The sequence below is a fragment of the Podarcis pityusensis genome (assembly GCF_964106645.2).
Source record: "Podarcis pityusensis genome assembly, chromosome: 7".
Lineage (NCBI taxonomy): Eukaryota > Metazoa > Chordata > Lepidosauria > Squamata > Lacertidae > Podarcis > Podarcis pityusensis.
In genome coordinates this window covers 86,585,724-86,608,466 of record NC_138031.1, presented here as the reverse complement: position 1 = coordinate 86,608,466, position 22,743 = coordinate 86,585,724, and the positions used below count along the sequence as shown (strand labels likewise).

Genomic DNA, 22,743 nt, shown 5'->3' with positions numbered 1-22,743 from the left:
GGGACCGAGCAACGGGAGCTCACCCCATCGTGGGGATTCGAACCAAAGACCTTCTGATCAGCAAGCCCTAGGCTCTGTGGTTTAACCCGCGTCCACTCTATGTCCACTCTAGGGTGGTAATGCACACATGGGCCACTGTTTCCACATGCACCTTCATCCACACAGGAGCGTCTTCAATTTTATGTGTCCCAAATCTATCTCAGCCTTTCCCATTCACTTTATTGGGGTTGTATTCACATGACATGTTCTTATTCCCTCCCATCAACCAGGACTTCCTCACCCTCTGCATGTTCTGCAAACCCAAGATCCATTGTGGGCATGTGCACAGGTAGTTTCTTTACCTGTGCAACATCATCACCACCATTATTATTATTTTATTTACACCTCGCCTTTTCCCTGAGAGGGACTCAAAGTGGCTTACAGATAAAATAGGAACAGCTGAAAACACAGGGGGGAAACAATTATTAATAAAACATTTACACATTAATACTATAGAATTAAAACTATAGAGAGGGAGAGAGAGGCCATCACAACAAAAACAGAATGGCGCCAGCCCTTCATTAAATGCTGTCATTTTCCAAAAGCCTGTTGGAACACAAAGGTCTTCTCACCTGTGCAAGCAATTTTTTAAAAATGGTTTATGAAATGGCACAACAAGCTTCCCCCAAAGTCAACACTTCAAGCATGTTTTCCACTGGGCAAAATAGTCTTCAATATTTTTTAAAAATACAAGTTTTTTTTGATTTACCAGATTTGCACAAAGGCAGGTTCTTTCTTATGTGTATCTCTGTCACACCTGGTACCACCAGCAGGCCATCGAGTTGTCCCTTCCAAGGGCAAAGAATGTTGAGGTCGGGGGGGGGGGAGGAGAAAGAGCAAGAGAGGTCCTGTTTTGCCCCAGGACCTTGTAGATCAGGTATTTGGAAATTGGTCACATAACTGTCTTTCTTTCTCACAAACCAGAGCAGAACCATTTCCTGTTCGAAACATTTGGACCATGACCAGCTCTCCATCCTATACCAAGAAAAGTCTATTGGTTTACTAGAAGAAATATAATGAATATTTTAATACTATATATTCTGTATGCATTTTAAACATTTCGGGGAGGATACCCTTGTTAGACAGTCCTCAGTCCATTTGGAGGGGAAATTTGTAATGCTGTATCATCTCCCTATGTGCTCAGAAATCTTGTTTGATCAGAGCTTCCTCACTGAAGGTTTGTTTTAAGAAAAAGGTTCAACAGACATTGGTTGGGCTGTCTGACTTCAGCTTAAGGTGGACTCTTGTGGGGGGAACAACATTTGTTAGCTTGAGGTGGAGCCAGGTGTGTGTGTGTGTGTGTGTGTGTGAGAGAGAGAGAGAGAGAGAGAGAGAGAGAGCTCAGTCAGTCAGTCAAATGCTCTTTTTAAGCCAGGCAGAAAACAGCCTGCTCCTTCATGCTGGCTCCTCACCTCAGTTCTTTAGTCCTTTCTCTGGAAAACTCTGAAGGGAAGGAGCTGGAACTCTGAAATATCTTGTCACATCATGAGATCTGGTGGCAAGTTTAGTAGCTGCCTCAATTCCTAGCCCACATAAATTTAGTGCTTTCAGTGAGAGTTTACCATGCATAATGCCTCTCTCCAGCTTCTTATCCATCTACAAAGGATAGACAACAACCTCAGGATTTTAAAAAAGCTGATGCTGCTATTACTTTTCTAGCAGCAGCCTTTATTTCCACATTTCAAATTGGGCTTCTGCTACTGAAAGACATGCCAGGGTCTGAATATCTCTATGGCCACCATTTGCTGATCAATTTAACAAACTACTGGACCAGGTTCTATATCCTCCGTCCAGTAGTCCTCAGGAAATCCACAATCCCACCCTCCAGCCCTGCTAACACTGCTATGGTTTTATCTACTCTACTGCAGGGTTGTCCAACCAGTAGATCATGATCTACCGGTAGATCCCCAGCTGATCCTGGTAGATCACAGGATCCTTATCATGTACAAAAAGTTACAGAGGGAAAGCTGGAAAACTCTGGGCACTTCCCTACTAAAAAATAGCTCAACAACTCCGGGCAATACACCCACCCCATGCACGCTCCTCCTCTCTCCAATGACAATGGGTAGCTCATTGCCAGTTTTTTTATACTGGGAGTAGATCACAGTCTCTTGGGAGTTGGACATGCCTGCTCTACTGGACACTCTTGAGGGTGCCAAATCTGTGGTGCCCAATGAAACCTTGTAATAAAACTACCTCCCTGTTCTATACTTAGAACAATATCTTAAGAGGTGACCTGCTATCTGCTGTATGTGTTTCCTGAAGGCAAAGTCCCTTCATTTATTCACCTAAGTTATCGAAGATCCCTAGAAACCCAACTATTTGGTCAACATTGATTAATGTTCTTCCAGTTTGCCCTATTTTGCCAACACTTCTGCCAGTCTGCCCTAGACCTACTTTCTTTGTTTCTGCTGCTTCCAAAAGCAGGCTGCTGCTGCTTCAACTGGGGATCACCACTTCATGGACACAGATGGTTAAATGCAAGGAAAGGTGAGGAAGGGATCATAAGTAGGGTCACCTTAAAGAAAACAACAACAACAACAACAACAGGCAGTGGAAAACAGAGATGGAGATGGAAAGGGGCTTGTTTTCCACCTCTTGGTCTTAATACTGCATGTGTAGCGGTAATACAGCTGTAGTTTTTTTGTGGTGCAGTGAAGCATAATATCTACTTTGCCTTCCTCATTTCCAATACTAAGTATAGCCAGTACACCTGTAGTTGTGATTATTTTGTGGTGTGGGAAATACTTTGCACATGCCTATGTGAACAATTGTTCAGTATACATTAGCTTTCTCTGTGGAAAAAATATGTACGTGGCCTCTGGATTTCTGCTTACAGGAGAAATGGGCTGCATCACCACCTATTTGAGTTTGATGTCCTTGCCTTTGTGGCTGGCCAGCAGAGAAGTGAGAGCAGCACCTTTACTTGACTAGCTGATTTGGGGGCTGTAGGCAAGAGGTCTGTTTTTGCGAGAGGAAGGACCAAGCAGTTTTGTCAAAATTCTCACAGGCTTCAAATGATAATCTAAATGTGCCTATACAGTTAGGAGTTTTGAATGTCAGTTGTGAACTTGAAAAGCTCTGTTCATTTCAGCCCTAGACATAAAGATTAATGAGCCGATTGCAGAGTGCTTTGTTTGCTGATGAAGCACGATATAACTTAATAACTTCTTATCTAGCACTCATTGCTGGGGAAAAATGATGCAGAATCAAATCCTTGACTCCATTTTCTTTGTCACCTTTTTCCCAGGAGCCAATTGCCTTATCTCTTTTACAGCTGACACGGTCTCTTTTCCTGTCATCTTCCTTTATGTTTATGACATTTGCCATGTGCTTTCCCTTCTTCCTCCTCTTCATTCTCTGCTTCCATTTTTTCAACTCCTGCTTTCCCACAAGCAAACTCTGTTATTCCTCCTGGTTTCTCAGTTTTTGTCCCTCCCACTAAATTTCCCTCACACAATTATGTGTGATGATGCAATAGGATGTGCACATATGGGTCAGGAGAGCGGTGGATCTCCTTGTGGATACTTGATCGTGCGCTCTTTGGAGAAGCTCAGTCTTTAAGATCATTGTTCCATTTTTCCAGGTCTGTATCCAAGATCCTCTGCACTCTCCCTCAGTACTTCCATCTTCCTCAGTAGCTTTGCATGCCTCCCTTCTTCTTCTTCTTCCTCTTCTTCTTCCTCCTCCTCCTCCTCCTCCTCCTCTTCCTCTTCCTCTTCCTCATCTTGTCCCCATTTGCACATTTTCTTCCCTCTCTAGGTCTCTCCCCGCCATAGAAGCCTGCCAGTTTCTGCTGCCAAGCTTCAGTGGCACTGGCACCATATCAGGTACTTGCTTGTTTCAGTGTTTAGACATCACACTGCAGTTGCAAGATTCAACTCTGCCACTTGAAAGCATCAAGCACCTCTTGAGGTTGCTAGGCAATGGTCTAATTATGTTGGATCGTACAATATTATTGTACAGCACAGTGCTCATGTGTACTCTGCCGATTTATCAGGTGACATCATCAGAAGATGTCCAGTGGGATATTGGTGTAAGAAAACAATAATGTTCTTTCTTAGCTGGACCATAATAGGTAAGAAACCCTGGATTAGTGAATCAAAATGTGACTTGAAAGCAGGCACACCCACACACCCCTTGGACATAAATTTACAGGCGCTGCAGAGGCCTCAGAGCGAGTTTAGAATTTAATAGTTTCATGACATAGATGAAAACAAAGAAAGCTTCTTATCAGCTACAATAGGCAAACAGTTCTTATCTGAAGTCAGAGGATTTATGACACTGCAGCGCTTGGGCTTCTGTGTACTTGAATCCAGACATCAAAAGTTATCAGGCATGAATTCCTTTGTGTTCCCTAATTTTATTCTCTTCTGTTTTCTCAAAATTTATGTCCTTTCTCCATAAAACACGAATGCCTTGGTTGCATATTCTCTCACCCCCTGTCCCTTCTGATTATTCTTCAGACACCCTATTTTCTGTCCTTTTTATTTGACTTTATGTTTAACCCCCTCTGTTTTTTGTTGTTTTGTTGTTCCTTCTCCTCCTGACCTCTGCCTCCTTCTCCTTTTTTTAAAGAGTGTGCGAAGAAGGTTTGCTCAAGTCTTTGCTTCAGGGTGGATCTACTATGAAACTAATGAAGTTTAAGATTCAGGGCACCTTATTCTGGATTTGTTCCAGGGGCAACTTTAGTACCCATTGGTTAATTTTTGGGGGTCTAGTAGACCCAATTTGAGTGGCTCGACTCAAATTGATGTATTTTTGTTGTTTTTTCAACACTCCCAAAATTTGAGAGTCAGTAGCACAAATGTTGTAAAGGAGTGGTGGTCTGTCATGGAACAACCTCATTGAAGAAGATAACGGTGGTTACTCAGACCTCATTGCTGGTTGCAAAAGGGCCCCCATGAGAGTTTGAGCTTCAGGGCTCTAAATATGTTGGTCTGCCACTGAGTTGCTTCTTTCCTTGGGCTCTCATGTACCATCACTGGGCACATTAACAAAATGATATGCTAACATTATAGGTTAATAATAATAATAATAATAATAATAATAATAATAATAATAATTCCCCTCCCATCTGGCTGGGCTGCCCCAGCCACTCTGGGAAGCTTACAATGTATATAAAACATAACAAAGCATTGCACATTAAAAAGCTTCCCTATACAGGGCTGCCTTCAGATGTCTTCTAAAGGTTTCCAACTCCTCAAAAGATTCCATCAACTGTGTCTCTGAAATTTTTTACTTGGGAAGACAGGCAAACTAATACCAGTGTACTGGAAGAAACAAAGATCACCAGTGTCGAAGCAATGATTCCTCAACATCAACTTTGTTGGACTGGTCATGTTGTTCGGATGCCTGATTATCATATTCCAGGGACATCCAACTCCTAAGAGACTGCGATCTACTCACAGAATTAAAAACCGGCAGTGATCTACCCCTTTTTGGGGGAGGTTCAGGTCAAAGTTCTTGAGCTTTTTTTAGGGAGTAAAGCCCCAGGTTTTTTTTTGGGGGGGGGGGGGAAATCAGGTCCAATATGTTGAACTTCATTAAGGGGGAAAGGGGGAAAGTCACTCACCGAAAGATTGCTAAGTAAACCATCAGCCTTGCAACGAAAACTGCGTCTTCCGTTATAGCGACTGTGCGTGAATGGAGGACGGAGTGAGGGGGCAAGGCCGGATGCTGTTTTGCAATGGCAAAGAAAAAGGATCAACCACGATCTACCAAAATCTCCCAGTCGATCCCGATCGACCAGTTGGACACCCCTGTCATATTCCAAAGCAACTACTCTCTTCCGAACTTTAAAATGGAAAGCGTAATGCTGATGGTCAACAAAAGCGGTTTAAACACTCTCTCAAGGCAAATCTTTAAAAATGTAGTAAAAATACAGTGGTGCCTCGCAAGACGAAATTAATCCGTTCCGCGAGAGTCTTTGTCTAGCGGTTTTTTCGTCTTGCGAAGCAACCCTATTAGCGGCTTAACGGATTAGCGCTATTAGCGGTTTAGCGGCTATTAAAGGCTTAAAGGCTTAGGGGATTAGCTGCTAAAAGGCTATTAAAGGCTATTAAAGGCTTAGCAGATTAGATAAAGGGGGGGGAAAGCGAAAAAAAAATCTCTAGACTCGCAAGACATTTTCGTCTTGCGAAGCAAGCCCATAGGGAAATTCGTCCTGCGAAGCAACTCAAAAACGGAAAACCCTTTCGTCTAGCGGGTTTTCCGTCTTGCGAGGCATTCGTCTTGCGGGGCACCACTGTACTGACAACTGGGAAACACTGGCCAGTGAGCACTCCAGTTGGAGAACAGCCTTTACCAAAGGTGTCATGGGCTTTGAAGACACTCGAACTCAGGACAAAAGGGAGAAACATGCTAAGAGGAAGGCACACTTGGCAAACCCTCACCGTGATCAACTCCCACCCAGAAACCAATGTCCCCAATGTGGAAGGATGTATGGATCTAGAACTGGCTTCCACAGTCACTTACAGACTCACTGTTAAAACCCTGTTCATGGAAGACAATCTTATTCAGCTACGAGTGATTGCTAAAGAAGAAGATAGAGTTATAGCTGACATGATGTGCCCCCCCCAATATTCAAATAGCCCCAAACCTGACTTTATACAGGGAAGTGAGTACCACAGATTATTTCCTAAAAATTATATGTCCCTGCAGGTGACACCAGAAGAGCATCCTCCACTAGCCAAAGTAAGGCTTCTCTATAGCATGCAATAGGCCTTCAGCATGGAGGCACAAGATCACCCAATGCAGGTGGACAGGACAGCTGAGCTGTGTGGAGAGAAAAGGCATCCAGGGAATTCTCCTTTATATACCTATTTTTTCCTTGCCACCACCCATCCCTACTCTAAACCATTATGCTAATGCTAATTATTTGTATTTCTCCTTTCTCCTTTTCCCCCCATTGTAATTAAACTGCTGAAACTTTTTCTGTTTGTTTGGCAAGCTGAAGAGTACTTCATTTCACAGGGCCATGGAGAGTTGTTGCAACCAGAAATAACCAGTGGTTATATCTTGGTTGCATCTGACGGAGGGGAATCTCTATGCACCCAAATACTTCCGTCCATCTTCAGGCAATTAACCATATGACTCCTTCATTTCACTATCTGACTGGCCGACTGTTAATATTATCTGACCTGGGTCAACATTAGAAGCATCCTTCTGGAGCCCCAAACTCTGCTTCTGCTGTGGCTTCTGGGCCCCTTGCGTTTCTGCACAGACTGTATCCTGCCCGTGGATGTTGACAGCGTGCTTCTTGGCTCCTCATTTGGGTCATGGCTCCCCTGTTGACATATCATGTGTTTGGCTGCTGATTTTATAGAGGCAGTTGTATGTGGATACTGCTATTCTGCTGGATGTGTAGGATGCTGGAGAGGGACCATGTGTAGTCATGGCTTCCTCCAGTTATTTTTTGCACTCCTAAACCAGACCTTCTCTCTACTGCTACCCATTATTTTATGTATGTAATAGTTGTTCTGCTCTCTGAAATGTTTATGTGAAGGTTCACTTGTTGGGGGGAGGGGGAGAATGGTGTTGGGGCTATATCCACCTTTGAAGTGAGGCGTGCTTTCTTGGCGTGTCTCCAATCATCACCTGATCTTTTGGTTAGTTTCTTTTTCAGCTGTGCTCCTGCAAAAGTGAATGTTTGAACAGTGCAGCGTTTGGTGTCCAGGCACTATCTGGCTTGCTGCTTGATGTAGAACAAACAGCTGGGGAAAGTTCGAATCAAAGAATTGTAGAGTTGGAAGGGACCATGAGGGTCATCTATTCCAACCACTTGCAATGCAAGAATCTTTTGCCCACCATGGGACTTGCACTCCAGGGCCATGGAGCACACTAGAACTGCAGTACCAGTGCTTAGCACTTTGAAGACGACCCCATACCCTTAGCAATGACTTGTTTGGTGGGTCTAATTGTCATATTGTGGCTGTTTCACACAGTAAAGGTAAAGGTAAAGGTAAAGGGACCGCTGACCATTAGGTCCAGTCGTGGCCGACTCTGGGGTTGCGGCGCTCATCTCGTTCTATTGGCCGAGGGAGCCGGCGTACAGCTTCCAGGTCATGTGACCAGCAGGACTAAGCCGCTTCTGGTGAACCAGAGCAGCGCACAGAAACACCGTTTACCTTCCTGCCGGAGTGGTACCTATTTATCTACTTGCACTTTGATGTGCTTTCGAACTGCTAGGTTGGCAGGAGCAGGGACCGAGCAACGGGAGCTCACCCCGTCAAGGGGATTCAAACTGCTGACCTTCTGATCGGCAAGTCCTAGGCTTTAACCCACAGCGCCACCCGTGTCCCTTGTTTCACACAGTAGACAACACCAAACCCCAGATTGGCCCAGACTGTACACTCGACAGGGAGCCACAGCTTCCTATGAGTATACCTGCATTTTGCATGTGTTTGCAAACATCTGTTTGTCATAGTCACACTTTCCATTTTATGCATGCCTGGGATGGTTACCTAAAGAGCATTGTGTGTGAAGCAACTCTTAGATGCCTCACCACGTGTGCTAGCTGGGATCAGGAGCTTTTTGGCTTTCAGTAAACAAGGGGGTTTTAACGACACGCCCTCCTGGTAAGCTTGCCAGAGGATATTCCTGGGTCCTTCCTTTTGCAGTTGGTTGCTCTTCATCCCTGACTAGAATGGTTTATTAGAGACTGTGGCTTGGTGTTGCTAGCCTTGTGTGAGGTTTAGGATTTTAATATTTTCTCTCCTATCACATGGAGACCAGCAGTCCATCTTGTGAGTTAATAAATACAAACACCTCATTGACACAGCCACTTCACTTCCCTAAAGGCACCTGTGTTCATCTCACCCAATTTAATGCAAAAAGCTGAAGCTCCTTCAGGGAAGGATGGATGATTAACTTACAGAGGGTACACACATCACAGAATACCTCCACCTAGCACTCCTTCCACCCCCCACCCTCAAGCATCCAATTGTAGAAATGCAGCTTGCTGCAATTGACTCTCCACATTAATAGCAATATTGTGAGTTTCATTCCTGCTTGGTGCCCTTTCTAATCTTCATATAGATGTTCCCCAGGGCAGCATCAGCCTATCAGGCATGTCTCAGCTTTAAACAGTTGATGCATCCACAGATATAATAGTTGTAGATGAAATAAATATATATAAAGAATGTAATAAAACAAACAAACAAAAAATCAGAAATGGAAGAGTTTATCCCCAAACCAGCTCTTGTAATAAAGGTATTTCCCTCACCCCTTAATCATCCAGCATTTGTTTTCAATTCCTCTGCGAGAGATTTCTAGCACATTATTATCTTAACCATCTTAAGAATTTGGTGTGCATGAAAGTGGAATAATAATATTGGCCAGGCCAGGCTGGGAGCCAGAAGGCAGCTGTGCCAAGGCATCTCAGCTGTAACCTGCAGCACCCCCTGCTATTTCCAACTCTGGCTCTTCGCCCAGTGCTGCCAATGCGCATCAGTGCTGACCAGCAACATCCCTGCTATGCTTGCCCTGGCCACCCACACGACTCTGCCTGAGTGCATCACTGCTGACCTACAGTAACCCCTTCCTGGGAGAAGCATGCAATATTGCCAGAGCACTGCACAGTGTTGTGCTTTGATGGGCAGGGCATCTTGCTGCTCCAGCCCTGGGCTGCTTCCATTACAGACTATCAGCTGTGCAGCATTTAAAGTATGGACCCTCCCCTATGGGATGGGATCATCTGAAAAGGCCAAATTCTTCTCTGTGCATAAGTCAGTATTTCACTGAGCAGCTCAGCTCAACATCAGCTTCATTTGTAAGTAAGCCAAAGTATGTGCATTTGAAATAATCACATCTTCTTCTCCTGGCTGCTCATGCCTTTATTTCCCTTTTCATCTCTAGTTTTGCTCCATCTTCTTTGGACTGCAAGCCTTTTGCAGGAGGATCTGTCATACCTGGGTTTTTTTTATAAAAGTGCTGTGCACATAGATGACACATGGTAAGTAAATAAATAAAAATCCAGGATTATGCCAAGTGCTATGACTTTATCTAATTTATTTGACTCTCCTATTTGTATTTATTTATTATTACATTTATATACCACTTTCCTCCAAGGAGCTGAAGGTGGCGCACACACTTCTCTCCCTCTCCAGATTTGAATCCTGGTCTCCCAGGTCCTAGACCAACTCTCCAACCACCACACCATGCTGCCTACCTACTCCATTGGCTTTGTGAATAAAATAAGTCCTTCCTTTATCTGGGTGTGTAACCATGCAGCAGCCCTATGGTGCTGGGATCATAATCTGTGTTGATGGTGGAAAACAATAGTGTGTTTTAGGTGCTCACCCTCTTCATGTGCCAAGGCGGGTACCACACTGACCGACTGGCCTTGCAAGAGTGCAAGGAACTAGCTTCCAACTGGTCTAGGTGCAACCAGACAGCCTGCCTCCTCCTGGCAGTGATGGAAATTAGCTATACCTTTTGGCCAACTTGCCTAAAAGTCATATTTGTAAGTCCTGGTAAATCAGGTTTTTTTATCCCTGCTGTCTGTCTGCAATATGTTATGCGTCTTAAGGGTTGCCAGTTAATTCTGGAATGTCTGAGAGGAATTCTCTCCTGATGGGTAGGTGAATAGTTGGCTCCTCTTCCCTGGGCTCAGGTGTGATGACTCAAAAGACTTCACACAGAGCTTAAGCAATTTCCCCTCTGAACATAGTAATCTCCAACTCATACCCAGAAGTGGGTTGACCATGCTCCATTCCAGTTAAACTGGCTTTTTCTATTTAAAGAAGGATGGGCAAGTAGGCTCAATGGCAAGTAGAAAGGCTGGATTGTAAGTATGCAGAGATATATATTGCTGCACGCCACCCCAACCTCCAAGCCGTGCGAGATTCTCTCTCTCTCCCTCTCCCTCGCTTTCTCCCTCTCTCTTTCTCTCTCTGGTTTCCCAGCTTCCTGCTTTGCTTCTACCTCACATCACTCAACTCTCTGTACTCAACTCTGGTTTTGTCTTTCTAACTACGAGCTTGGGGAGGGCCACCACTCATTTTCCATCTCTTGTTCTCTTAATGGCCCATCACCCAGGCTATCACTAGGGCTGGGTGATATATCAACATATCACCCCAAACCAGTTTGAAGTCCATATCATGATATCAGTTTCATGAGTTCTGACTTGGAAATATATCGTGAATCATGGGGGGTGGTGGTCTTTGTGGGTGGGTGAGTGCTATGCAAAAATCACAATGTAGGAAAAACCATGAAGCCAGCCAATGCCTCTCCATTGCTCCATCCTTATTTCAGACATTGTGATATACTGATATATCACAATGTCTAGCTGATGATATATCACAATGTTGAAAACCAGGTACCGTCCAGCCCTATCTATCACCTCACCACAAAGCTAGCCTGGCTTTTATTTAAACACTTGCTGGATCCATGGGTTAGATTGGTCTTGGCATATAACCTATTCCCCACTCCGCAACTCACAACAATACTTTTGTTTCCCAGAGAAGAAAGGACAAGAATGACCGAAGAACAGCATGCTGAAGTTGCTGTGGCCACCTACTGGTGACCATGTGAAATATAGTGTAATGACAGCCTTACAATTTTATTATATAGTAAGATAAATCCATAACTGGGAATTAATTTTCCACTAGCCCTATTCATAAACCACTACTGTGCTGAACCTGCTCAAATCTGAAGGAGCATTTTGTTTCAGTTGACTACTCTAATACAGTGCCCCCAGTTCCCATTCCATGGAGCCAGTGCAGGAGGATACCACGGTCAATGGTATTGAAAGCTGCAGAGATATTAACCAATAGGAGCAAGATTGCACTCCCCTTAACCCGTTCTCTGTAAAGGTCATCCATCAGAGCAACCAATGCCAGCTCAGTCCCATGGCCAGGCCTGGACATAGATTGGAATGGATCTAAACAATCCATGCCATCTAAAAATGCTTGCAGGTGCTCCACCACAGCTGTCTCCACCACCTTCTCCAAGAAGAGGGTATCTGCGACTGGTAATATTTATTCCAGTCCATGGAGTCCAGGCCTGGTTTCTTTAGGAGAAAATCCAGGACTGCAGTAGACACCACCCCCTCATGCGATGAACCATGCTGTGGACCCAACCAGTCAACTTGCCTCTCTGGTAGATTTAATAAGCCAGGAGGGACAGGGGTCAAGAGGGCACTGAGTCAGGCTTACAGCTGCAATAATGATCCTTGAATGTCTATGACAGGCATGTCTTGCTGTTTTTTGCGTACCTTCCAGTATTTCAGTGGGTACTTTTTCTGAATTCTCACCAAGTTGTAGATTTATTACCACATTCATCTATAATTTGTACATATAATCCTATATACACTCTCTGCGGTTTTTTTTTCTTAATTAAATAAATTTTTATTCAATACAAATTAAAATACATACATAATCACAACAAAAGAAAATACAAAAGAGGAAAACAAATACATCTATCCAAGGAAAAGGAATTAGAGAATATTTTGTCTCTTCTCACATTCACAGTCATCTATACCTCTATAAAATGCCATTCACGATAACACAGTGAAATGAAATGTAAGACATCAGAGTAAAGAAAAAGGGAACAAAAAGAAATTAAAAAGGTAAAAAAAACCAGATCATATATGAAAATCTTTTAAAAGTAGATAAGCACTCACAACACACAGCCATCTCCCATCTACACCCACACTCAACTGTACACTTTTGCCCCGTCCCTATCTACCCCAAACAAACTGTTTCTTTTGAAAGAAAAAAGAAAAAACAGAAAAAGAAAAGAAAAGAAAAAAGAAAAAACGACTTCCACCGTTTACCTGACGCGTTTTTAATAATCCGTTCTTCAGAGCCTCTGTTCTTCATATTTTCCCTTTGGGTTTCCTTAATGTCTCACTTTGTATTTTTTTTTAATATATCACACACAAGATTATTCTAAACACAACCAGATTTTTGTAGTTGAGCCCTGGTTTTGTAAATAATCATTTAAACACTCCCATTGCTTCATAACCATAGTTTTGGATTTTCTCCTTATTATATCTGTCAATTTTGCTAATTCCAGGTACTCGCAAAGTTTCCCCAACCATTCTCTTTTTGTTGGGATGCTTTCCTCTTTCCAATAGCTAGCAATCAAAATTCTTGCCGCTGTTGTCGCGTATAGAAATAAGTTAATCTTCTCTTTGGGGATATCTTTATCTAAGATTCCTAATAAATCTGCGGTTGTTTGTTGATGAACAGCTGCACTACCTTGTCAAGATTGTGAAAAGTGATGCACCCCTACTGCTGCCATAGCTTGCCTGTTTGCTTCACAATGTTATTTTACCTGAATATAACAGTTTACAAGCTTCCTTCACAGTCACTGATGGAGAAAGTCACACAGCCTCCACAATGCCAGACAGAAAATGAAAATAGGTTTTGGCGGAGTCCACAAATATTTCCCTATGGAAAACTGCAGCCTTGAACAGGGACTTGGTTCTGCTGTACTGTTTTTCACTAGCTCACAGTCTGAACCTCTCCAGTTAGCAAAAGCTGGGAAGTGAGGATCCTTGTAGGACAAATGCAATTTTTAGGCCATCCCAGAGTGTAGTCTGAAGGCATGAGGCTGCCACCTTGTTGAAGCTAAGCAGATCTGGGTCTGGTCCATGCCACCTTGAAACCACGTGCACACCACCTTAGTAGGATATAAATAATACAATAAAGGTGGGGACCTGAATGAATGAATTTATTAATACGGTCACAGACCAGCGTCAACACACACAATATCACAGATCATAAGGAAAAAAAAAATCAGAAATACAGAGGACAATATGAGTATAACAAGGATTTAAATATAAAAAAATTAAAATTAATTATTAGTGTGCCCCCTGTAATTAACATTTGGGGGTTTGGTCATTATGGGATACCACTTGCTTCCTGCGATTAATTGCAGACGCACAGAATTTGGCTACATTTAATGTAGTCTTGGGAGTCTTGTCCTCTAGCAGTAGTTTTAAACTATGGTGTTCCAATTCTTTCCTGGACTTTTGCAAAACAGGTGTAATAAAAGTCAAACGTATATCCTCATAAAGACGACAACGTAATAGTACATGTGAAGCAGTTTCAACTTCCAACGAGCCACAGGGGCAAACCCATGCTGTGTATGGTTTACCCTCAAATCTGCCCTGAAGTAAGGCAGAAGGGAGAACGTTGAATCTGGCGAGGGTAAAAGACCGTCTGTATTTGGGTACCTGAAGACCTGACAGATAGTTAGCTGGAGAGAAACCTCTCCCATGGTCCCTTATTGCAGGATGTTTGATCATTTCGCTCATGTGGCATTGTAATTCTACGTCCCAGATACGCTGGCGAATTGTAGTCCTAGCTTTCTCGAAGCCTGTCGCTATCAGGGTCTGCTGTGGGATCCCCAAGCCTTTAAGCTTTTCCAGCAGTGTAGCTTTCCATTTGGATTGGTAGGTATCCAATAAGGTTAAAGGTGCCAGCCCAACCAGGAAGAAAATAAGCTTTAGCCAATAATGGATCTTCAATATCCATATCCGAGTACTGATAGGAATTTGCCCAACCTCCAAACGGACCGCTATGTTGGATACGCAAGAGGGGATCCCCAGCAGGCAGCGGAAAAACTTAGTTTGAAATGCCTCTAAGAGAGTAAGGTTTTTAAAGCTGCAGATCTGGGATCCATATAACAATTGTGATAGTATTTTGGCAGCAAAGACCTGGGAGGCTGCCGGTAAAGGTGGGGACCTATTGTTTACTTCTTCTTCTAAACAGGGAGAAGACAGTCGTGACCAATGAACAATAGGTGCCTCCAAATCTCTGAGCGCCCCCTGAGCCCACCCATCACTCTCTGGAAGATACCACCATTGTTTGGTATTCTGATAATGAATGAGTCTCCCCCCAGCTCCCTATCAAGCCTTAGCTGCCTGCCCGGAAATTGTGCAGGAGAAAGAGAGAAGGCAAACAAAAAGGAAATGCCAGCAACTCTTCCCATTTTGGCTCCCACCAGGGGCTTCTTGACCATAGAGGCAAGTGGCGCAGGACACCAGGGTGCCAAGTTCTGGAGGGTGCCAGGGAAGAGGCGGAGGCTGGACGTGGCACCTACCGGCATCAGCTTGCTGCCCTCGCCCGCCTCCACCATGCCATGCCGAAGCAGCGCCGCACCTGGAGCCTCCAGCTGCCATGGCCACCACGGCACGGGCGCCAGGGAAGAGGAGGAGCCTGGACATGGCACGGCACCTCCAGGCATCAGTTTGCTGCCCTCACCTGCCTCACTGAAGCAGCGCTGCGCCCGGAGCCCCTGCCTCTTCCCCGCCGGAGGAGCCGCCCTCCAGCAGTTGCCCACCTCCTCCAGCCCCACAAAACTGCTGGCAGTGCTGTAAAAAGGTTGGCAACTCTGGGAAATGGGGGGGGGGGGTTTGCCAGAGGGATCTTTGCACCATGGCGCCGGATATACTTAAGATGGCCCTGGCTCCCACCAAAAAGAGAAAAAGGGGGTTGTCAGAAGGATTGCAGGAGCCTAGGCCTAGACCAGGCAAGTCATCGAAGAGCAGCCAAGCGGAAGTCTGTTCTGGCAACAGAAGGGCCAAGAGCCCAGGAAGAAGGCCGGGGACAGGCAGAGAGGGAACCTGGGAGCAGGGAAGGCCAGCGCTCAAGAAGGAACCCCCTTGCTTGTCTTGACTGTAGGAGAGGCTCCGAAAGCGGCCTTTGCAATTGCAGAGAAGAACAAGTTGTTGCCCGCCAGGAGCCACACTCCCAGCCCCGCAAATGGCAAAGGTGGCAGGGGGGCAGGCAGGCTGGCTGGCGGACTGGCCCTCTTGTGCTTCTCCAGCAGCACAGCTTTGTGCCGTGTTAGACCTTCCTGCCAGGTGAGTCTGAGGCAGTTCTGCTCCGGGACCTTCGAGGGCGAGGGGAAGGGCTGAAAAGGTTTTCAGCAAATCCAAGAAAACTTAGTTTAGATTTTTTTAAAAATAAGAAGAAAAAGGGTGTGTTCTTTGTAATTTTGCAAAATATACTTGTTAACCACATGAAAGGTACTCCCTAGTGTTAATTTTTTCATTTAACTCCCTAGTTTTCAAATGACTTAAAATTTTGACAGGTTTTTCTGAGCACTTGGGGTCAAAATAAAGTAATTTAAAACAACTGTTGGTGAGACATTTCTTTCTGAATCTGCTAGATAGAGCCAGACAGAGGACGATGACAGGAGTGTGTGTCCTGCCCCCCCAAATCCTGCATATGCCCATGGCACTGTCCACTCTGGCCAGCAGTGGTTCTCTAGGGTTTAAGACCAGGAGCATTTTCCAGCCCTGACTGGAGAAATCTGGGACCAGACCTGGGACTTTCTGCATGCCGGATGCACAGCTACTACTACCCCCTAGACGTGCATTGGCTCTGGTGAAGAGGAACTCCTGCGAGGCCCTTTGCTATTCATCGCCTTTGACGGGCAGAGGCTGGCCGAGGGGAGGAGAGCATGGAGTGCGGCTCGCTTCCCCCAGCCACAGACTTGGAATGCTGGGGGAGGGCCTGGCCGAGGAAAGTTAGGGGGCTGGGAGGGAAACGGAGGGAGGCCCCTCCCCCGCTGCATCCCTTTCTCTCCTCCACGTCACCCCCAGCAAGAGTCTCCACCGAATATTCTCAGCCTTCCTCCTCTACTAGTCCCAACTAATGTAGCCTCATCCCAACAAATCCTGGGAACTGTTTACCCCCACCCCCACAGGGCTATAATTCCCAACATCCATAACAAACTACAGTTCCCATGATCCTTGGGTGCGGGCTGAAGCCATGGACTTTAAATCTGCTTTAGATGTAGGGTCTGGGTCTAAAGAGGCTTGAAAGGCAGCCTGCTTTGGACTAGCAGCTTCCATCGTGGCCAATGGCCAGGCGTGATGGGAGCTGTAGTCCAAACCCTTCCAACGGGCTTCAGTTTCCTGTCCTCGGGAGCCCAGGCCCTGAGTATTTCCATGACCCTCTCGCACAACCAGCAGACATTGCTCATTTGCACCCTTGGCAGTTGGTCAGATCCAAGGGTCGCCGACTAAATCCTTTGCCCCTGTCTCCTCAAGCGATGCGTGAGAGTTCTGGGACTGCAGCGTTGGATTCCGATGGAAGAGCGGGGTGGGGACCTCCAAGTTCCATGGGAGAGCGAGGGTAGAAGCAGCCCACGGGAACCAGGGAATTGTGTGTGTGTGTGTGTGTGTGTGTGTGTGTGTGTGTGTGTGGCAAACGAAGCAGGGCCGGGCTAGGAGTTATTTTCTCTGCAGAGCTATAAGAGCACCCTGATATTCCCCACCAAAATCCGGAAAAGAGTGAAAACTCAAAGTAAGTGCAGACTCTCGTCCTCTTGTGTAGAATAAGTGCTTCATAATTGCATGTATGATCAAACAAGGGTAAACTCCATTTCTGGCAGCCAATTTAGCTGTTCATGGATGGCTCCCCACGGGATGCAGCTGGAGTGAGTTGCTAGAGTGCTTTATTACGCGCTGTTTGGGGATAGGGTTGTTTTTTCTTTAACTGCCTTGCGGGTGTTTAGAGGAGGGCGGGGGGATGAAATAAACTTTATTTATTTCTAAGTTTGTCTCCAGTGTTTTACTTTTGAAGAGAGAGAAAGAGCAGTGTGTAAACAGATGGATGTGTTGCACCAGTGAGTGGAAAGCCTTTTTGTCGGTAAACCTGTACTGATGAAACACATCCGACCGCTTGCCTGGGGTACCGGAAAGATCAATCTAGTGAGAGGTGTCTTCACTACGACTAGCCCAGCCTCCCCCCCCCCCCGAAGTGGAAGTGTGCTGTGACTGCCCTATAGCTCGACTGCCCCATAGCTAAATCTCTCCTCCTTTCTCGGAGTTAGGATGAACCCTTTGCCTTTCTTAACCTTCGAGCCTGACGCCCAATATAGTATCCTCGCCCAGTCCCCCTCCTCCCCTCCCCCCTCCCCGCAAGTGATTTTCACTGGGGTGGACAAAAAAAGGACGGCCTCGGACAGAGGCTCGAAGATCCGGGGCGGGGGGTGCTGCTGCTGTGTGTGTGTCGAGATGGCGAGCAGAGGAGAGCGGCTGGCTGCCTCTCGCCGGATCTGTGTTCTGCTCAGTATCAGCGCAGGGCTCAATCTCCTCTGAAATCTGCGCCTCTTCCAAATCCCTTAAGTAGATTGTTATCAGATTATCCTTCCCTCGCCCCGCCGCCTTTAATCAAGCCGAGCTCGGGGAGATTTTGCTCGGAGGGCTCCGTGGGCTTCCGCAACACCCCCTAAGGAACGTCGGGAGAAGCCTGTGGCCGTCCTCATCTGCCTGAACTGGGACTAGTGGGGATATGCGAGCAGCCTCCTGCCCGGAGGAGACCCGAGATGCTCGGTTGGAGATGCTGCTGGAGAAACCTCGCGTTTAGCGCGGGACAGAGAACCTGATGGAGAGGACTCAGTGCGGGTGGCCCTCGGGGAAGCCAGGCCATCAGAAAACCAATCAAATGGGACGATGGAAGCGAAGGGGAGCGACGCCTGGACCCTCGATGGGTTTCTTGCCCTGCGACATAAGTCCCATTTAGGTCGTCGGGACTTTATTTGCAAACGTGTTGGAACTGGGCCTGAAAAGACCATTCGTTTTGATATAGAGAGGAAGGTGAGGCAAGAGCTGCCATCCCTCCTTCCTTGTCACGCGGGAGACCACAATTCGGCTGAAGTTCTGTAGCACGGTGCAAACCGGTTGAGCCCCGCTGTTTTCCAAGGGGCGTAAATCCGCAGGAACGACGCCTCGTGGTTAGGCTGTGGACAGAAGTCTTATCTCTGCACGCCGCGTAATTGTACCTACATCAGGGAAACAACCGGGAGGCAAAAAGCAGCAGGAGGAGGACTCCCCCACCTGCCGCGCAAACCGGAGCAGAATCAGTCGACACGCAGAGCTGGTCCTGAGCAGCGGACTGCAGTCAATTTATTTCAGCCTCCCACCTACGCCTGTGGCTGGCGTGTCAGCCTGCCTGGACCACTCTGCTGCGGAAAGGTTAATGTAAAACCTGTAGAGCAGCCACACGGTGGAGCCTCCTTCCTCCAGGCGCTTTTCGCTGTTTCTGCTCTCGCCGTCGGAGTCGGCGGTATTAGAGGCACTTGGGAACTCCGGCGGCCCGAGAGCGAGGAGGAGGCGTGTTGGCGGGGGGGAGGGCGGGCGCTTTCTCCATGACTCTGCGCTGATAGAATCAGCCTTGATCCGGCAGTCTGGGATGTAATCCTCTTCTCTGGTAATTAAAAAACAAACAAAAACAAAGCAGCATTACAAGGAAAACGGTGTGCAGGAAAATGTAATCAATTCTGTAGAAGCTTAACCATCTGTTAAAGGTTAAATCCATGCGCGGAGTCTGATGTCAGGATAGGGAGGATTTGGCTTTCGATGTGTTTGAGGGCTCTTTAATCTACCCCGGAGATGCTGCGGGCGGGAAGAGAGGGGATTCCTGCCATCCCCGAGCGGAATGAACTTTCTTTCTCTGGGAAGAGATCGAAGCTGAGACACCCGGAGAGAGCAGGGTCCTCCCCTCCAGCGACAGCGAGCGAGACCAGCTTCGGCGCCAACTAGGGTTGCTGCTCTTCAGGATCCACAAATTCTCCGCCACAGCCAATTTGTTTCATCGGGGACTTCTAAGCTATCCTCGCTTTGCTGATAATACACCGCGCCACGCTGGGAAGGTACCTGACCTTTTCTCGCATGGAAATGATTGCAGCCTCCTGGGTATAAGAATTAAAACACACACACTCTCTCTTTCTCTCTCTCTCTCCCCTCCCCACGTCGCTTCCGCCGGCTACGAAAGGGTTAACCATTCCGCCCGTCCTCGTCGCCGCCGCTCGGGCTCGGGCTCGACGGCGCTGTCCACCAATGCGGTGCTGAAATGGCAGGCGGGTCCTCCCTTGCCGGCTCCCCCTGCCAGCCGAAAGTAGTTGGAAGTCCAAGTCCATTGATGATGAAGACGCACAAGGGCGGGAGCGGAGGCTGCAGCTGCGGCGGCGCCAGTGCTCTGCCGCGTCCGCGCTGAGCCCACCGATGCCTTCTCCCGATGGAGGCGGCGGGACTCCCCGCTGGGTGAGGGGTTCAGGGGGGCCCCGGCTCGGCCCGAGGCTGGCAGGCTGCGCTGGGAGTTGCGCGAGGCTGGAGCTGTTGCTCCTGCTAACTTCTTGCTTGGCTCTGGCTCTGGCTCCGGCGCCAGCAGCGAGCCAGCTGCACTACTCGGTGCCCGAGGAACTGGAGCACGGAGCCTTCGTGGCCAACATCGCCGAGGATCTGGGGCTGGATGTGTCTAAGCTGTCGGCCAGGCGGTTTCGCATTGTGTCCCGGGCGGGCAGCAAGCAGCACTTGGAGGTGAACCTGGAGAACGGGATCCTCTTTGTCAACGAGAAGATCGATCGCGAGGAAGTGTGCGAGGCCAGCGGGGCCTGCCTCTTGCACCTGCAGCTGGTCATCGAGAGCCCGCTGGAGCTGTACCGCGTCGAGGTGGAGGTGCTGGACATCAACGACAACGCGCCCAGCTTCCCCTGGCAAGAGTATGTGCTGGAGGTGACGGAGTCGGCGCTGCCCGGCGCCCGCTTCCCCCTGGAGAGCGCGCAGGACCCGGACGTGGGCACCAACTCCCTGCGCACTTACCGGCTCAGCCCCAACGGTTTCTTCTCGCTGGAGGTGCAGACCCGCAGCGATGGCAGCAAGTTCGCCGAGCTGGTGCTGGAGAGAAGCCTGGACCGCGAGCAGCAGCGCAGCCACCGGGTCTTGCTGACAGCTTTGGATGGCGGCATCCCCGAGCGCTCCGGCACTGCTCGGGTCGTGGTCACGGTGCTGGACGCCAACGACAACGTGCCCATCTTCGATCAATCCTCCTACACGGTGAGTCTTCCGGAAGACGCGCCCAAGGGGACTCTTGTCATCAGGCTGAACGCCACCGACTTGGACGAGGGCACCAACGGCGAGGTGGAATACTCCTTCAGCGGGCACGCTCCGCCGAGGGTCCGAGAGCTCTTCAGCGTGGAGCCCCGCAGCGGGCAGGTGCGCCTGAAGGGTCAGCTGGACTATGAGCGAGCCAACCTGCACGAGCTCTACGTGCAGGCCAAGGACCGCGGCCCCTCCGCCGTCGCGGTCCATTGCCGGGTCTTGGTTCATCTGGTGGATGTCAACGACAACGCGCCCGAGGTGACCCTCACCTCGGTCTCCACGCCCGTCCTGGAGGACGCGCCTCCTGGCACCGTCATCGCCGTGATCAGCGTGCTGGACAGAGACTCCGGGGACAATGGCAAGGTGAGCTGCGAGATCCCGCCGGACGTGCCCTTCCAGCTGCAGTCCTCCTTCCACAACTACTACACCCTGGTGACCACCGACCCCCTGGACCGCGAGGCTGTGCCTGAGTACAACATCAGCATCACGGCTCGAGATCGGGGCAGCCCAGCGCTGGCCACCAGGAAGACGCTGACCGTCCATGTGTCGGACATCAACGACAACGCGCCGCGCTTCCTGCAGCCCTCCTACAGCGTCTACGTGATGGAGAACAACGCGCCCGGGGCGTCCATTTGCTCGGTCAGCGCCTTGGACCCGGACTGCAAGCAGAACTCCTACCTGTCCTACTCCATCGCCGACGGGCAGATCCAGGGCATGCCCGTGGCCACCTACGTCTCCATCAACTCGGACAGCGGGCACATGTACGCGCTGCGCTCGCTGGACTACGAGCAGATCCGCAACTTCCAGATCCAAGTGCTGGCCCAGGACGCCGGCTTCCCCCCGCTCAGCAGCAATGTCACCGTCCACGTCTTCGTGCTGGACCAGAACGACAACGCGCCGGTCATCGTGGCGCCCGTGCCCCGCAACGGCTCGCTGGCCGTGGAGGTGGTGCCCCGCTCGGCAGACCCGGGCTACCTGGTGGGGAAGGTCTCCGCCGTCGACGCGGACGCCGGCCAGAACTCGCGGCTCTCCTACCAGATTGTGCAGGCGACGGACAGCAGCCTCTTCAGCGTGGCCTTGTACACCGGCGAGATCCGCACCATCCGCGCCTTCCTGGAGAAGGACGCGCCCAGGCACCGCCTTCTGGTGCAGGTGCGCGACAACGGGCAGCCGCCGCTCTCGGCCTCGGTGTCGCTGCTCCTCTCCGTGGTGGACAGCGTGCCCGAGGTGCTGTCGGACTTCAGCGAGTTCCCGCTGGGGCCCGAGTCCGCCTCTTCCACGCTAACCCTCTACCTGATCGTGTCCCTGGGCTCCGTCTCCTTCACCTTCCTGGTAGCCATCGTCATCCTCACGGCCGTCAAGTGCCACAAGGACCGGCTCACCCTGCAGGACTACGGCTGCTCGCTCCCGCCCTGCGGAGGCGGCGGAGGCGGCGGCAGCTGCTGCTCCTGCGACCCCTCGGGGCCCCCGACGGACATCTTCAAGAACTCCAACCACATCCACAACTCCCAGGTCCCCTCGGGCAACAAAGGGGCCACCAACTGCGGGGAGGGGGCGGCCGTGGGCGGCCCTCCGGGCTATTGCTACAAGGTCTGCCTCACCCCGGAGTCGGCCAAGAGCGACTTCATGTTCCTGAAGCCCTACAGCCCGGCCGCTCCCAGGAACAACGGGAAAGTCCCGGACAACTTGCCACCAGCTCAGGGAAAGACGCCCCGCTTGGCCAATAATTCTCTGCAGCCCTCCAGCCAGGTAACCTCTGGGGAGGGAGGGGGAAGCTGTGCCAAAAAGTGTCCGGAAAGTCCCTCGAAAATGATTAGGCAACTCTACGCGCCCCCCCCCCCGCCGCCCGCCCCAGTCTT

General features: G+C 48.9%; 1 protein-coding gene across 1 annotated transcript in view; it reads left to right on the top strand.

The window, feature by feature from the left end:
- Nucleotides 1-19,210: 19,210 nt before the first annotated feature.
- The window catches only part of LOC308481888 (protocadherin-10-like), a 10,808-nt gene continuing 7,275 nt past the window's right edge, over nucleotides 19,211-22,743 (top strand). The window contains exon 1 of the mRNA XM_081014686.1: nucleotides 19,211-22,633. Within this exon, the coding sequence (XP_080870812.1) occupies nucleotides 20,009-22,633 (2,625 nt within the window). The 5' untranslated portion in view covers nucleotides 19,211-20,008. The remainder of the gene's footprint in view (nucleotides 22,634-22,743) is intronic.